Below are 17,087 nucleotides of genomic sequence, written 5' to 3'. Positions count from 1 at the left end.
AAATCATATTTACATCATTGTGTTGTTAGGAAGATTCAGTGAGCTAATATATGTAAAGAACCAAACATACTAGTTGACATGTAATAAGCCTTCAATAAATATTGCAATTACTAGCAAGAATCATCTTGGTTTGGTATTAATCTCAAATTAGCATAAAAAAGCTCTGAGAACTGAACATTTCTTCCATTTTAGATGGAATGTGCTATGTAGAGAAAAATTACAAGATGAATCTGATTTCTCAAATGTGCTTCATTTGATTTTAAATATATCCCATATCTATATTTTAAGAATGATCCATTTTTATGCCTTTTTATCAGTGCGTTATGCAGTGTTTTATTATTGCATGTCATTTCCTGAAATCCTGTGAACCAAAATGTCACTGTCAAGCACATACAAAAACACTGCTACCGCCTCACAGAAATCAAACAGAACTTCCATTTTATGACATATTTAAAAGCATAATTTATCTTAAAAATGCTAAAAAGTATTTCTGCAGGGGACAAAGCAATAATCTATAGCCAGTATATGACTTCATATGACTTTCATTAGTGTTGGTTTAGGTATTCTGTAAGTCTTTTGGACTCTTATGTTTATGCAGACAATAAAATTCAGGTTATAATTAATAGAAAAAGACTTAGGAAGAAAAGGAAGTCAAAATGGTTAATATGCATACTTTGAAGACAGGGATATAAACTCCTTTTCTTGATGATGGTTTAAGTCAGATCTTTGGAAACTCCAGTCGGCTGAGTCCTCTCAGGTCTCACCCACTGTCTAACAACAACACATGCCCTATTCAGCAAAATATGGGCCATGATTGGTCAGATTCACTCCATTTATTCACTATACTCTTTGTGTTTTCTATGTACTAACGTCCCTCTTGAATATGCTCCTTTTTAGTATTATGAAATGAACTAATAGGGAGAAATTATAGTAAGTTACTATAGGCAAGGTATAACAATGAGCAAAATTAATACGCTAAAATCAAAGCCATTATATATATAACTTGGAAATAAAGAAACAATCTCTTTTACCCCAGCATGAATTCAATGAAACTTCAATATTAGAGGAGACAAAAACCACACTATCTCATAGAGCTAATGATGTGCCAGATTAGCAATCAGACCCTACACATCTTTATCAAAGACAGTACCAGGCCGGGCGCGGTGGCTCATGCCTGTAATCCCAGCACTTTGGGAGGCGGAGGTGGGCGGATCACGAGGTCAGGAGATCGAGACCATCCTGGCAAACACGGTGAAACCCCGTCTCTACTAAAAATACAAAAAAAAAAAAAAAAAAAAAAAAAAAAAAAATTAGCCAGGTGTGGTGGTGGGCGCCTGTAGTCCCAGCTTCTCTGGAGGCTGAGGCAGGAAAATGGTGTGAACCCGGGCGGCGGCAGAGCTTGCAGTGAGCCGAGATCCAGCCTAGGTGACAGAGCAAGACTCCGTCTCAATAAAAAAAAAAAAAAAGACGGTACTTGATGTATTTATATTAGGTTTAAAAAAAACCAAAGTGGGAGAGGGGTTGTATTGATCAGGATAATAATTGTTGATTAAAGTGTATTTATTTTAAAATATAATAAATTGGCATAAAATGATCGCTATTTTTTTAGTTCATTCAAATCCATTATTTGATCATGTATTTTATGAATACAATATATCACTTATGCATGGAAAAGAGGAGTCAAATACATTTTTCTACTTGAATTTCATAAAACTCATTACGCATAGCACAGTAATTGTTCATTGTAAAACAGCCATAATTAACAATTTTCTGATATAGATTTTAAAAAAGAAAAAGATGCATCTTACCTCTTCCCATTGATGTATGTATCTAATTAACCTTGAAAGTCGTAATAAACGCAAGAGACTGAGAATTTTTGTAAACCTCACAATGCGAAGTGCCCTGGCTGTCTTGTAAACTTCTGAATCCATTCCTTTTTCTACAATAAGAAAGATATAATCCACTGGGATGGATGAGATGAAGTCAACCACAAACCAGCTTTTTAAATAATTCATCTTGATCACTTTGGGGTCCAGGATGATTTCAGAACTGTCTTCGTTGACAGTTCCAGTCCTAAAATTCATGATCAGGTCCAGTAGGAAAACTGTATCTGATGCCACATTGAAAATAATCCATGGTGTTGTTGTTTGCTCTGTAAAGAATGTGATTCCAACTGGTATGATGACTAGATTTCCAACCATCATTATAAGCATTATTAAATCCCAATAAAACCTACAACAAATAAAAAAATCAGATTTTAAGATGTAGAAAATAACGAGCCTATCCCCCCCATGAAAAATTATTGCTGACATATAGTGAGATCAACAAGTAAAAGAACAAAGAAATGGTTTTATTTAAAAAAAAAAATTCCTTAAATGGCTATATGTTTAAATCTAAGTAAAATTAATATATTCTTAAACCAAGGCATTATGATTATGAAATTCTAAAAATTATGTGATATGAAGCATTATACAAATAAAATCAAGAACATATTTATTTAGTAAAAAGGCAAAAAAGCAACCTGCCTTGTAATTAATACAAAATATAGACAGAAACTACAAAGAAGTATAAGATTAGCAGATATGTAAGAAAGCCTTTGGGAAGGCTCTTTGAAGATGTTTTGAATTATTTTAGATGGTCAATTTACCAATCATAGATTAGAAAAAAAAAAAAAAAACAGAAATAAATAGGATACTCTAAAAATTTTAGTACTGCAAATTTATCTCAAGGAATACAGATTAGGTTTGCCATGGAATCTAGAATACCCTGGAGTTTTGCAGTATTCCAAATATTTTATGCTTTATTCTTCTTTTGCTTGAAATAAGAAAACTAATTTTGGTCTGATGCTAAGAACTGAACAGGTTCTACTCCATATTTGAAACTAGAATCTACATAAAATTTGCATTTTTATTACTACTTTATTGAACAACTACTTTAAATATATTGTCACTATTTTTCCAAAAAAATTCTTCTTTTGTTTGTTTGTTTGTTTGTTTGTTTTTGAAAGACAGTTTCACTCCTGTTGCCCAGGCTGGAGTGCAATGGCACGATCTCAGCTCACTCAAACCTCTGCCTCCCGAGTTCAAGTGATTCTCCTTCTGCTTCAGCCTCCCTAGTAGCTGGCATTACAGGCATGCCACCATGCCCGGCTAAAAAAATTCTTTAACATTTCTAATTTAATTCTGAACATGCCTATGACTACTAGGTACCTTTTGAAATATTCTTTTGAGATAAGAATATTAAAACTGAGAGAAAAACCAGAAAATTTAAAATTTAAATTTTAATATTAAAATTAAAATTGAGAGAAATATTAAAATTGAGAGAGAACTTCATTCCTGGTTTATATAGCTCAACTAAATTCATTTGGCATAACTATAGTGTTATTTTTATAAGGGTTCTTTCAGTCTGTTGACACTCCTGTTAATCAAATATTTATAGTTGTTACAGTGTATACTTGTAAAAATGAAAAAAACAAAGCTAACACAACTGTATAATCATGGAATGTCTCCAGAAACATGAGTTACTTTTTCCTAGTCACAGGTATGTTATTTGAGCAGTTTTGTGTAAACAATATAAACTTCCATGATAAAAAATGTCTGTTCACCAAGATACTTTTGTTTTACATGAATACTCCTACTTAGACTATTTGAGTTACATTTTGGTGAGGTATACATGTGTATAGACCTTTCAAAGTTACTATCATCTGTAATTATGAATGACTCCTGAAATAAAAGTTGTAGTTGAAGAAAAAACTGTAATAGGCCCTATCTCCCCTGTCTCCAGCCTCAGGATGTTGTAAAGGATAAGCGTTTGTCATTTTGAAGATTTCACCAGTATTTCTGCCAAAACTTGCCTATAATTTTTGAAACAAGTATACAAATACCCATGTCAGTCATACAACATGCACTGGCAGTTTAAACGAAATGGTTTTGTATCTTCTTCTCACAATGGAAATGCAAAATGTACCATTCAACACAATAAGGACAGAGGAGAGATGCAGAGGAGGAGCAATCTTGTAACAGCTATTTCACAAAGAAATGGCATCACTAAACTCTAAAATGAAACTGTGTGTATCCTGAGGATTTTTCACTTCTGGGCACTCCTATCAAGTCCCTTCTGTAAGTTTCTCTCTCTGCCCTCCACTTCAAGGCTGTTGTTCCCCTGGATGTCACATATAGCCATTTTATCTTCTATTCTACACATTGTCCTTGAGAAATATTATACACCCATCCATGCCTTTAATAATTAATTTGTAACTGATGACCCCAAAAGCTTTATCATCAATCCATTCCTATCTTCTAAGCCTCCTAATCCTCATAATCAGCAGCCTGTTAAATCTCTTTCCTGGCATATCTCACACTCATCTCAAACAGCATGCCTAAGCTCAAACTCATAATCTCCTCTCCCACATATATTCCTCACATATACCCTATCTCAGGGAATGGAACAACTCTATATGTGATTTGCAAGCCAGAAACCATGGAGTCATCCTAAATAACTCCTGGCCCTAAATCTACTCAAACCCATATCCAATCGATCACCAAGGCTGTTTAGTTCTCACACCTAAATGTATGTTGTATTCATCCATTTGCACTTTACGATTCCCACTGCAGCTGTCGTCATTCAGAAAGTCTTACCAGCTATTTTATTTAGAGACAAGTCAATTAAATTCTTTTATTTTACATTTTCTAATTTGTTCAATGAAGATTATGATAGAACCAAATATACAGGGCTTTATAGATTAAATGAAACAATATATGCTAATCCCAGAGCCTGGCATATAATTGTAACAAACAATGCCAGTGGCCTAGTCAGTACCCATTTACCCTTCCTCACTTACCATAAAAAATTCAATTTTGTGGGAAGCACCCAGCAATCTAATGAAAAATACTCATTTCTACAGACATCTTTGCATTTCTGTGATTAAGATAGAAGCCTTTTTTTTTTTTTTTTGAAGGAAAACTAATATCTCATCCTTCAGAGCAATAGAGATGAAAAGAAAGAACCATTCATTCTTCATTACAGTAATAATGCTTACCACACTATAGCCTTTTGCTAGCAATACTTAATATAGTCTGAAGCCATTAGATATCTCAATACCAGTAGGTTAAACCCTATAATATCCTTTTAAAGTAACATTGACTCTATTTTGCAGACAAAACCACAGGTGCTTTTATATGCTTACATAATATTGTCTTTAGTTAGCATGGATTCATTCCTTAGGTAACAAAAGAATTACAATCATCACCTATTCTAGAAATGCAATATACCTTCTTTAAAAAAAAAAAAAAAGGGTTCTTAAAAATTGACTTCATGAAAATCTCTTACCTAATTGCCCATGAGTCTTTCTTTCTAGCTCTTTACTCTCAAAATTTGTCTGAGATACCCAAGCTCCTTCTTTTCCTTAACTCTCAGTTTCTATGTATTGCACATTTTATTACCATATCATCTTTCCTATCTCTCCCCTCCTTCCATTCCCATTATTATTTCTCAGGTCTGGGCAGAGCCACCTTTCACTTAAAATTCCTCATGAGTCTCCTGTCTATTCTTTCTAATCAAGTCTCACCACTCCCGAAGCAACTTACCTAATCAATTTGCTAGGTCAACAACCAGCAATGACTCTCTCAATTAAACGAAAACAACTTAGTCTATTTGTCAAAGCACTCTGTGATATCGCCTCCTCCTGCCTTTCCAGCCCCCTCTTTTAATAATTGAGGACAAACATCCCATATCTCAGGCAAGGGGGCACTTGCTCATGCTTTGCCCTCATGCCTATCTGGGTACACATACAGGAGATATGATTACTTCCATCCCAGCTATCTTTCTACCTAACAGCATTCTACTTCTCCCTCAAATCCCATTCTGGCAATGAGTTTCTTAGATTTTTTTGTGAGTTTTTTTATTATTATTATTTTTGTTTTAGTAGACTTTATTTTCAGAATAGTTTTAGGTTCATGGAAAACTTGAGCTGAGTGTACAGAGATTTCTCATATAGCCCCTGCCCCTAGACATGTATAGTCCCTCCCCAATATCAACATCCCCCACCATAAAAAAAAAATTGTTACAAATGATGAACTTACACTGATACCTCATTATCACCCAGAGCCCACAGTTTATGTTAGGATTCACTGTTGGTGTACATTCTATGGTTTGGGCAAATACATAGTGACATGTATACATATGAGTAGTTTCACTGCCCTAAAAATCACATGTGCTTTTTTTATTCATCCTTCTTTCCCCTCATTTGTTAGTTTTTTTTTTTTACAACCTCCAGAGCAGCATATATTTTCAACATGCTTCCTAATTTATTTTTTATTCATATGTGTTTTCTCCATCATTACTGATTTAAGTTATTTAAAATTCAAAACTGTTTCTTCTATTTATTTTCTGCTATAAGACAGATAGCATCTAAGACAGCAAATTAAGAATATTTATTAATTGGCTTTTTAATGAAAACATACACTTTAATGGGGGATATTTAAAGAAAACCTTTTATAATAAGCCAAAGAGCCATTAACAAAATAAACAATGATTTCTTAATTTGTCCTGCATATAGATCTGGATTTTACTTATTGAGGATTTTCATTTTTACAACAGAATACATTAAAATAAATAAAATAGGAAACAGGTTAGAAATATGCTCTTAGGTTAGATATCTAAAAAAAAAAAAAAAAAACAGTTGTGTATTTGAGACAATTTTACATATCATATAATCTATCTACTTCTGTTCTGTTGGGGTCCGCGTGTTTCCTAAACAAAGGAATGAACACACAAGACAACACAAGACAAGACAAACATGGCGGCCGCCCTGAATGGCGCACTCTCCTTTATTTTATACAGTCATTTGTGGAATGTTGCCAAGTCACAAGACACATTTGTTTTTCTGACCTTTCCCTGACTTTCTGGATTTTCAAGATGTTTACACATAAACAAGCCCCCAGGGTCTGCTGTTTGCAGCTGGCTCCTTTGTCCTCCCTGTTTGCAGGGAAGGAACTCCTGCTTCATTTGCAAGAGCAGGACTTATCGGGAACGCCCTGCTTCGTTTGCAAGAGCAGGACTTACTGGGAACGTCTCGTTTGTGAGCACGTAGTCCTCTACATGTTCATCCTGTCCCAGATATTTGTAAAAGAACTTGGTTGGACTTTGAGGGCAGACCAGAGTTAAAATCCTAGCTTCATGAACTGGATGATTTGGAGCAAGATATTTAGTTGCCATAAAGTTCCATTTTTTCTACTACCCTTAGAGTTACTCTGAGGACTACAAGAAATAGTGTATGCAAAGTGTAGCATATAGAACCTGTATGAAGAGAAGTCACGACCCAAAAATGATAGCTTCAGAGCTATATCTTACACTGGAATATCTGTGGTATCCTGAATAAGGTGCCAGTTCTCCGCAAAGCCTGACATCAACAATGATAGGACTCTTTACTTATTTCTCCTTCCTTATAATAAATCCCCATCAACTGAAGGGGGTGGAGAAAGAAACTGTTATGTAGAAACTTCCTTTCTCTGAAATACCAGCAAAGCAGAGAGGACACTCACTGGAAAACTAATGATAAGTACAGCAAAGTCATAATCTAGGTAACTATTTTACCTTTTTTACTGGAAATATACAAAATAAGCTAAATAAAATAATATATTATCACTAATAAGTATAATATTAACTACTAATAAAATAATTTTCATAGGCCACTTATTTTTTATGTAGAGTGATACACTCCCTACAGATTTTTAGAAGAGAGAAAGTGGCATTGTAAAGATTAGTCCATGATATTAAATCAAGAAGAATTTCAAATTCAGTCATACATTTTTTTCTCTACCCACATGCAACCCTCTAAGGCTTGTGATAAGGAGAACTCCTCCTTTTTCCTAACAAGAACTTCCCACTCTTCTTAAGGTTCCCCAGCCCCAGTTGCTTATGTTATCTGCTCTACTTGAAATAGCCTGATGTCAGACATTTCTAACCTAAAGCTTTAATGAGATTTAAATAATCGCCATATTTTACTACTACTAAAGGTGCTTGTATTTACAATATTATCTCTAAATACTGAATGAAAAATTCTTTTCTCCCCTCTCTGTGAAGAAATAAATATTTGTCATTAAGCAGAATCGAATAAAAAGATTTCCAGTTAATTTCCTGACATGGTACCAGATTTACAGACGCTCCTATTTTATCTATAGTCAAAGTCAAATGATGTCATAAACCTGTCCCATCAACTCACACTTAAGATTCACTTCTAAAAGAAAGAAATAGAATTCCCAAAATATAAACACTTTTGATAACTTCTCATGAAATACAGCACTTGTTTGGCTGATATACAGCCATAGTGTGCTGCTTCTGTGAACTGTCATGGGTTTGAAAATTAGTGGTACTCTAAGAGATTAATAAACATCATTAGCTGCAGTAAAACAGTTTGGACCATTGTATTTAGAAGAATGGCCTCTTGATATCAATTATTTTATAAATATGAAACATGAATTGAGCACGTTTGTAACAACTTATTTATCAATCTGCATAAATAAATAAATAAGCAAATAAATACCCAGCTGGATTTAATTTTTATAACAATAATAGTCCTCAAAATAATGTCCCAAATTTTATTTAAAACTGATTCAATGTTTAAAATCTAATAGCCTGATGATTGGGTACACATGTTTTGAAAACTAGCACAAAGTACCTTCTCTTAAATGCAAGGTCCTCTTCCCAGTCCTCTTAATACTAAGATTCACACTGGGATAGATATTTTGTAAAAGATAGGTATTTAGAAACTTTGCAAAAAAGTTTCATTGGCCAGGTCTGCTACTTGGTCTAATGCCTTGATGTCTCACAAGGACAGATTTATTATCCATGGAGGGAAGGAAGGAAATATATTTTAAAAATACAGACAACTCAAACATAGGCAATTTGGAATGGAAATATGCTCACTTTCTTAACATAGTAAACCCTTGCAAAATGATCCTATTTGAGGGAAAGTTCAGTCTAAGTTATGAATAAAAAAAGTTAGACTATATTTAAAGGCATTTAGATGCCTTCCAATAAACTAGCAATTTATCCAATGAGAACATGAGATGTGTGGGTGGTGCATTGTTTTAGTTACTCATGAAAATGGTTTATTAAATTAAGCTAATGAAATAGAAATTTAAAACCTATGAAAGTATTAAGTTGTGTACCAATCCAAGCAAAAGTAAACATGTTTTGTCTATTTCCCCCTTCTCCTGAAACTGTATTTTTTGTTGTGTGTTAACCTTTTGTCAATATTAAAAATCTTATATTGCTTCACATACTCTTCTTTGTAGAATTTTACAACTATAGCTGCTCACCTCTCCTACTTGAAACTCTCTCAAATCTTTGATTTCTATGATTCTACATTATAATAATTCCTCACTCATATTTCTGTATTAGCATAAACTCATTTTTCTCAATTCTTCTCTGACTCCTACACATTAACAATGAGGGCATTCTACATGACTCAATTCTACTTAACTTCTTCCTTCTATTCACTCTCTCCTTCATGCTCACCAACTTGCACATATTTAACTAATATGTTAATGTAAATGGTTCTCAAATCGATCACTGGCTTTAACATCTATGATGAAGTTAGGCATTGTATAGTTAGTGGCTTCCAAATTTCCCGATAGAACAGTCATCTCACTAGACTTAAATTTAGACTAATTAATCTTTTAGTCTCAAAATAATTCACCTGATATTTTTATTTCTGTTCATTATAATATAGCTTTTTTTCTTTCATACATCCACTATGCATAAAACTTTAGAATTGTCCCTGACTCCTCTCTCTGCCCAGCTCTGGCATTTGATTACCTGCCCAGCTCTATATCTCCCCTAATACAAGTTTTCAAATTCAGCTTTTCATTTTGTTCCATTGTCATCATCCTGGATGGAGTTCTTATATCATTATGTTTTGTAATTTTCCTGTTTCTATCTGCCCTAGTAAATTGCCTCCTATTTATATCCACTAGAATTTCCTATTGCTTACAAAATGAAATGTAACCATTAAAATCCTCTTAAGTATGTCCCAATTCGGTATCTTGCATTTTTTCACATACAAAGTCCCAAGCTAAATTTAAAAGACCCTTTTTCAGAGTCATCATCTTTGCCATCCCCCACCCCAAAATGACAACTGGGATTTCCTTTTCCTAAACCCAAACTCAACCTCTACATTGCCTGATATTACTTCAACAGTCGAATAAATTCCAGTTCCTTCACAGAACTCCCTTTCACCTGATCTCCATCCCAGTTGGAGTTGATCTCCTCTTGTCCCAAATGCCTATCCTAATTTCTCTATGTGATTTTCAGCATCTGAGCACATCTACTACTGAACAATGAATACTCCCATAATATGATGTCAACAATAATTTGATAAAGACTGCTTAATAAATAGTCTCCAAAAATACTGCTTTAGCCCTTATTTCTAGCCAAATTAAATGCCAATCATCTTTAAATTGCCTAGCAAATAGTATACATACTGCTGATTTCCCAATGATCAAATTCCAAATTAGTATCTGTGTTAATGCGGGTTTATAAAAGCATTACACAATTCCAGTTAAAAATAAATATGATCATTTGTTCTTCTGGATGATTTCAAAATTAATCAGGTATAAGTCTTTATTTCTCCTCAAATGGTAGAATTATGATGCATGTTTTTAAACTGTTTTAATCTTCTTGCTTTAGACAACAGGAACAAAGATATCATTCAACAGGACTTACATTGTATTACTCAAAATCATTTCAAATGAAGGCCACAAGTTTCACTTTGCAGAATCCAAACATCTGTTCCCCACTAAATATAACCCATGAATTATATTTCTGTAAGTCTATATCTTTTATTAAAGGATACAGACTGGAACAGAACTCCCTGGGTATTAAGAACATCTATCCTACAGCATTCTGTCTTTATAATGTCATGTAGATTTTCCATTTAAAAAATCCTTAATTTAAATTATTTAGAAATAATGTATAAAATAGCTCCCGGTGTTTAAATTTAGACCTCTTCAAGAAGTTTAATCTAAAACTACTCCTTAATTTCTAAGTATTTTCATTTGATGGACAATTGAGTGGTTTTTAAATTTCATTTCCTGCTTCTAAGTCTTAACAATTTATTCCTCTAAGGAAAGCAAAAATACTGTCAGTGGTCATGTCATTCTCAACAAAAATGTATTCAAGTACCATTCACTCTTGTATACAATTCAGTAAACTGTGGTCTATGTTTTAGCTGTTTCTAAAGAAGGACAAAAATAATATTGACAGTTGGTTATCTTACTGATAAGACAGTCCCATGACATACATATTGAAGATATTTTATTTTGAATGTCTTCATTCAAAAGTCACACAGTCAACTGAATGACTGTGACACACAGCTTTATATTTGCTGATACACTTTCATCCAACCACTGTGAAATTATGAAAAGAAAATAGTGATTGAATTATTTTCTGTCTAATTACATGGCTAAGTTAAAGTTTATTCAAGTTTAGAGTTTTAATTTCCGATGGATTCTTCCCTCATTGCTATTGTAATCCTCCCACCACATTGCATATTTTCAAATCATCCAGTTTATTTTTCCTCTTGCTGATAATATAAGTCACCTCCCTGTGTTTCTTGTTACTCTACAGATGTCAAAGAATCTTTATCCTCTTTATTAATATGTAAGCTGCCAATGCCATACATATCATTGGGATTATTTTTCCAGTTTGCAGGTGTGATGGACAGTACAAAATCAAACATGTAATTGTGCCCTTCAGTCTTTAAAATGTCCATGTTTTATGGAAGCTTTGGAATGTGTTAATGATCCTGATTTCTAGATATAACAATTTATCTTACTGAATATTAAGGAGGCAGCATTAGGGAAATAAAGTATTAAATATTAAATAAAGTATCAACTAATAAATAAAATATTTATTAGCTAATAGACACTTTAAAGACATGGTCTTGTTTGATACTCAAAGAACCAAAGAGGTACGCAACCTTGTCTAAGTTTGAAAAGAGGAAAATCAAAACCATCTAATTAAGGATATTTCTTAAATTCTTGTAAGCAGAAAATTATGCAAGTTGATTTTGAACCCAAGACCAATTTCTGTACTTGCACTCTTTCCAACATATTCAGATAAATAATTTAAGAATTTAAGAGAAGTCTTTTAAAAAATCGTACACTTAGTAGAGAAGCAATGACAATACTTCCACCACCTATTCTTATCAGTCACCTATCTGAGCAGGTAGTTTACGTAACTGTTTTCACAAGAGAAGGGGAATGGGCTACGATGCTATAGGTACAGCTCAATGTCTGGCCTTTGGTCTCTATGTCTTTTGATATAGAAGCCACTGAGAGTTTGCCTACATTCCCAGAGGCTCAAAGTGATAGCTCCCCTGTCCTTATGCCCATATAGTAGCACACAACTTCTAAACAGAGGAGTTAGGAGATCACCTGTTTCAAAAGGGATTTCTGAATTATTTCTGCCTTAGCCCACAAAGATATCTCACCAGTGCATTGAGCAAAGTCAGTTCAGATGCTCTAAATACAAAAAACACTTGGGAAGCAAGAGTCAAATGTAGTATCAAATACTCTCTCCAAATAGTTACATTATAATAATTTCAAAAAATATGTACACAGCAGGTATTGTTCTAAGTACTGTGAGAAATGCATACACATACTATATGCAAATATTTCCCTCAAGGACTCCCCAAAAAATGAAGACCTAATATGCCTAATATGAAGCAGTTAAATATGACTAAAAAAGAATTTAAGACATGTTCATAAATTGCACACCATAGGTACTCTGGGTTTCCAAAAATCAATTGGTCATCTTTTAAGTAAGTTCTGGTATTAAAGAAATTTAAAGACAGCATTTGCTACGGAGTTCCTGGGGTTGCATATTTATCATGGCACAAATATTAATTTGTCAACAAATACGTGCTGCTTCCTAGGCTTGGCACTATTCCTCCAAAGAGAACTAGATACAGCCTAATCCTCAAGAAAACATGAACAAATCCATAATGTCTTATAAAATAGTACAAGTTCTAGGTTAGGCTTTATAAAGAACAGTCCTAAAAGACACAAAGGAGAACGGTCAAGTCTTCTGTGTACATGACAACACCACAAACATTCATCAAGCCGTAAACATAGTGCTAGTCTATAGGTTGCCAGGAAGAATATCAAGAGAACTAGAAACAAGGTAGAGATAAAGGGATTAAATTGCATGAAAAGTTAAAAGGTCTAGTGGCATATTTACTTTTTCAGCTAATGCTTTAGATGTTATAATATAAAATAAATCCAAGGGTATCCCAAATGTTTGCTCCTAATATATTTTCAAGTCTTTGTTTTCCAAATTAAAATGTAGGCTCATGATCAAAGACAGCCAAGAATGTGATCAAATAAAATCTCAATTTAAAATGTGTTAAGTTCTGTTTATGATTATAAATTTCATAATATCTTTTTCCTTCAAAATGATTTTCTAAAATAATCAAATCTACTTATTTTAACAACAAATTTTTGAAGTTAAATACTATTCATTTCTACATATTTAGTGTCCTACAGGCATAAATAAGAATGCCATTAATGCCAGTAAGTATATATTATTTTCCCTAAAACGGTATGTTTAAAGATGCTATTTGATATTATATTGCATTGAGGTTTTCACCCACTGGCAGCTGTGTATTATCTGATGGAGCAGAATGGGTGATGTGACAAGGAAGAAAATGATTCTAACAGGAGCATATGTTTCCAGGTCTGTAACAAATATCGAGGGTGTGTGGGCAGAGCAACATTTGCTATGGAATATTAAAGGATTAAAGACTGAGTTTATTCAATTCTCTGAGCAATTCACACCAATCCTACAGCATACTTTAAGCAGAACTGTCAGAATAGTGAGAAATTTTCCATCACTTACAAATGAATCAAATGAATATCCACTCCAATTCACTACATTACCCACAAAGAACTCATGTATGTATGTTTCTGCACAGGTATAACAAGAAATGTTTTTGTCCTATCTTCTTTCATCCTTTCCTTCATCATTTAGTGGTACTTATTAAATATTTTTTGCATCAATAGAAAATACACATACAGATGATATGATGTTGCTCAATAGATAACAGAATCCCATTAGTAGGTAGAAGTTGCACTTGCTTTTTTATGCAGGCCAGTAACTGAGAGGAAATTTTTAAATTATTTATAAATTTACTAAGTTCTTGAAAAAGTTTTTGTAATTTGCACATTTTGGTTCACTTTTTGAAGATATGGTTTCTACCTTTGGGTAATTTAAGTGACAGGCTGTGTATCTGGTTTCTTCAACAGCTTAAAAAGCAAACAAGAAAAATAGAAAACTTGTGAAGAAATAAAATCTCAGACATTTTTTGGTACCAGAGAGATAATTGGGAAAAAAAAGTAAAGACTCAAGAACTGATTTTATATATGCATCAAAAATAGCAATTCTTAAAATAATAATTTTGTTGTGTTTGCAGATTACTAACTCAAAAGTGATTATTTCAAAACCCATATGATGTCACATAATAACAGAAAAGATTAAAAGAGAAATATCAACCTATAGAATATGTTTATGAGAATTAAACTGTGCCAAAACTCTTGGCAATTTAAAATTGATGTAAATGTCTTAATTTACATTTCTACCCAATCTCTCTAATTTCTCTGACCTTTTCTCTCACAAATCTTCAACCTGATCAAGGAGGTTCAGACAGGCTAGTGTATTTACTCAGCCGTCACACCTCTTTTTAAAAATGTATTCTGCAGAACCGCTACCTGTAAGTACTCGCAATACTCTCCCCTGAACTTCTCTTCCTGACATTCTGTATGCCCAGCTGAGCTTACCAACTCCTCCAGCATAATCCCATGGTCTCTGAGCCACAGTCATTGTACTCTTTCCGCTGAACTTGTGTAGCCTATGAATCTTAGAATGTGTTAAATCTAATCCCAGGATAAGCAGTGGTGCCTCTAAAATATCTATTTAGGTGAAAATGAGGGGGTGGCAAACTGGGAATATAAAAATATAGTTTAGGAGGATTTGAAGTAAAACTGTTTCCTTAGCTAGCATGCTGTTTTTGCTTAGAGTTTAAATTACTAGTGAATAAAACATAGCAATGTGTCCTAAAGATATTTATTCATACTTCATATAAGATTACAAAAACATTTGTGTGGGCATAAATTCTCATAAGCCACCCCTTGATACTTCTATATTAGGCAACAACCATGTCATTCTTCTGTTACACATAAAGAAAGGTCACAACCACAATATGTATATAATAAACCCAAATAAGCATTCATAGACAGAATGAAGAAATTACTCTCAGAGTTGGTCAGGTAGCCTAGTAATACATTCCCTGAATCATGTCTTTTCCTTCATGTACATAAAATATTTTGTATTTTTGTATGTATGTGGACAATTGTTTTTAAAGGTCTATTTCTCCAACTACACTAAATGTAAAACGGCCAGGGATCACATCTATCTCTACTTTCCATTATATTATATCACCATTGTCTATCTAACACAGTGTCTGCAACTACAGTGAACTCCCTAAATATCTATTGAATAAATGAGTGGATAAATACCACAGCTTTAATAAATAGACACTGCATCATACTCTCAGTCTATATGTGTCTGTTCCTTGAATACTTTATTGTTTGGAGCACCTCGGTACCATGAAAATGCAGACAAATTGGAAAACAAAAAATCGGGAAGGGGGGAATGATCAAGGAAATGGAAAGCCTAATGTGTAAGAGAATATTTATAAAGGTAAATATCTAAAACTTGGCTAGATTACAGCTATGAAAAAACATGACATATTCCACACATCCTTGAAGGTAAAGTGAGGACTTAGTTTGATCAGTATAGTAAGAGTAAAAGGAAGAGCCATGGAACTCAGGCTGGGCTCACTTGTCCTACAAACCTCAGCTGCTTTCAAGAAATAAGCCACATAGGGACATAGTAAGAATTCTTGTGGACATACTTTCAACCATCAGGAGCCCCTGAGGTCACCTAGTGGCTTCTCATGAGATCAGAGTTCAAGGGTTATTCTCTGGCCTATAACATCTCTCCAGAGACCATGCTGGTCCTGGTAGGTAGAAGCTCCCAGTCTCATAATTGTTTGCTGCAAAACAAATATCCAAGGGAAATCTATTAGTTTCCTATACTATTCATTCTTTGAGTAAAAATTATATATCAGACTTAAAAAAATAAATAAATAAAGGTACTTAAGACTTACAACCCCCATCACATTGAAAACTGTAATTCCAAGAAGTTCCAAGAAAAGTAATGAGTTGAAACGTTTTAAGTACTAGTACAGTGTCAGATGTACTATAGGTTTAGGAAAAAATTAGCAGTGGCTGATGACATTAACAAATTTACACTGAATTTTAAAACATGCATTGAAAGAAAATCATGACTAGGATCAATTTAAATGTCTGCAAGTTATAAACTCAAATATCCTAGAATACTCGGAATTAAAACGATGAAATCTTAGGAATAAATACAATGAACATTAGTATGGTGATAAAGCATTAGAGCTCTCTTATTATGTTTCAACTTGGTTATCAAGCTACTATGACATTATAGGAGTTTTTCAGACAATAGCCATGTTCTCAATTGCTATAAAACAACTTAGTATTCGGTGGGGGGTGGAGCAAGATGGCCGAATAGGAACAGCTCCAGTCTCCAACTCCCAGCGCGAGTGACACAGCGCAAGCGAGAGACCAGTGATTTCTGCATTCTCAACTGAGGTACTGGGTTCATCACACTAGGGAGTGCCAGACAATTGGTGCTGGTCAGCTGCAGCAGCACGACCAGCCAGAGCTGAAGCAGGGTGAGGCATCGCCTCACCTGGGAAGCGCAAGGGGGAAGGGAATCCCTTTCCCTAGCCAGGGGAACTGAGACACACAACACCTGGAAAATCGGGTAACTCCCACCCCAATACTGCGCTTTAAGCAAACAGGCACACCAGGAGATTATATCCCAAACCTGGCCGGGAGGGTCCCATGCCCACGGAGCCACCCTCATTGATAGCACAGCAGTCTGCGATCTAACCTCAAGGCAGCAGCGAGGCTCGGGGAGGGTCGCCCGCCATT

At 34.2% G+C, this 17,087-nt stretch overlaps 1 protein-coding gene across 1 annotated transcript in view; it reads right to left on the bottom strand.

The window, feature by feature from the left end:
- HCN1 (hyperpolarization activated cyclic nucleotide gated potassium channel 1) overlaps window positions 1–17,087 on the bottom strand; it is a 446,479-nt gene that overhangs the window by 388,995 nt on the left and 40,397 nt on the right. The window contains exon 2 of the mRNA XM_007961536.3: window positions 1,809–2,232. Coding sequence (XP_007959727.1) covers window positions 1,809–2,232 — 424 coding nt within the window. The remainder of the gene's footprint in view (window positions 1–1,808; window positions 2,233–17,087) is intronic.

The sequence above is a fragment of the Chlorocebus sabaeus genome, chromosome 4 (genome assembly GCF_047675955.1).
Source record: "Chlorocebus sabaeus isolate Y175 chromosome 4, mChlSab1.0.hap1, whole genome shotgun sequence".
Taxonomy (NCBI): domain Eukaryota; kingdom Metazoa; phylum Chordata; class Mammalia; order Primates; family Cercopithecidae; genus Chlorocebus; species Chlorocebus sabaeus.
The sequence above is the reverse complement of the archived record's forward strand: the minus strand, read 5'-3'. Positions and strand labels throughout refer to the sequence as shown.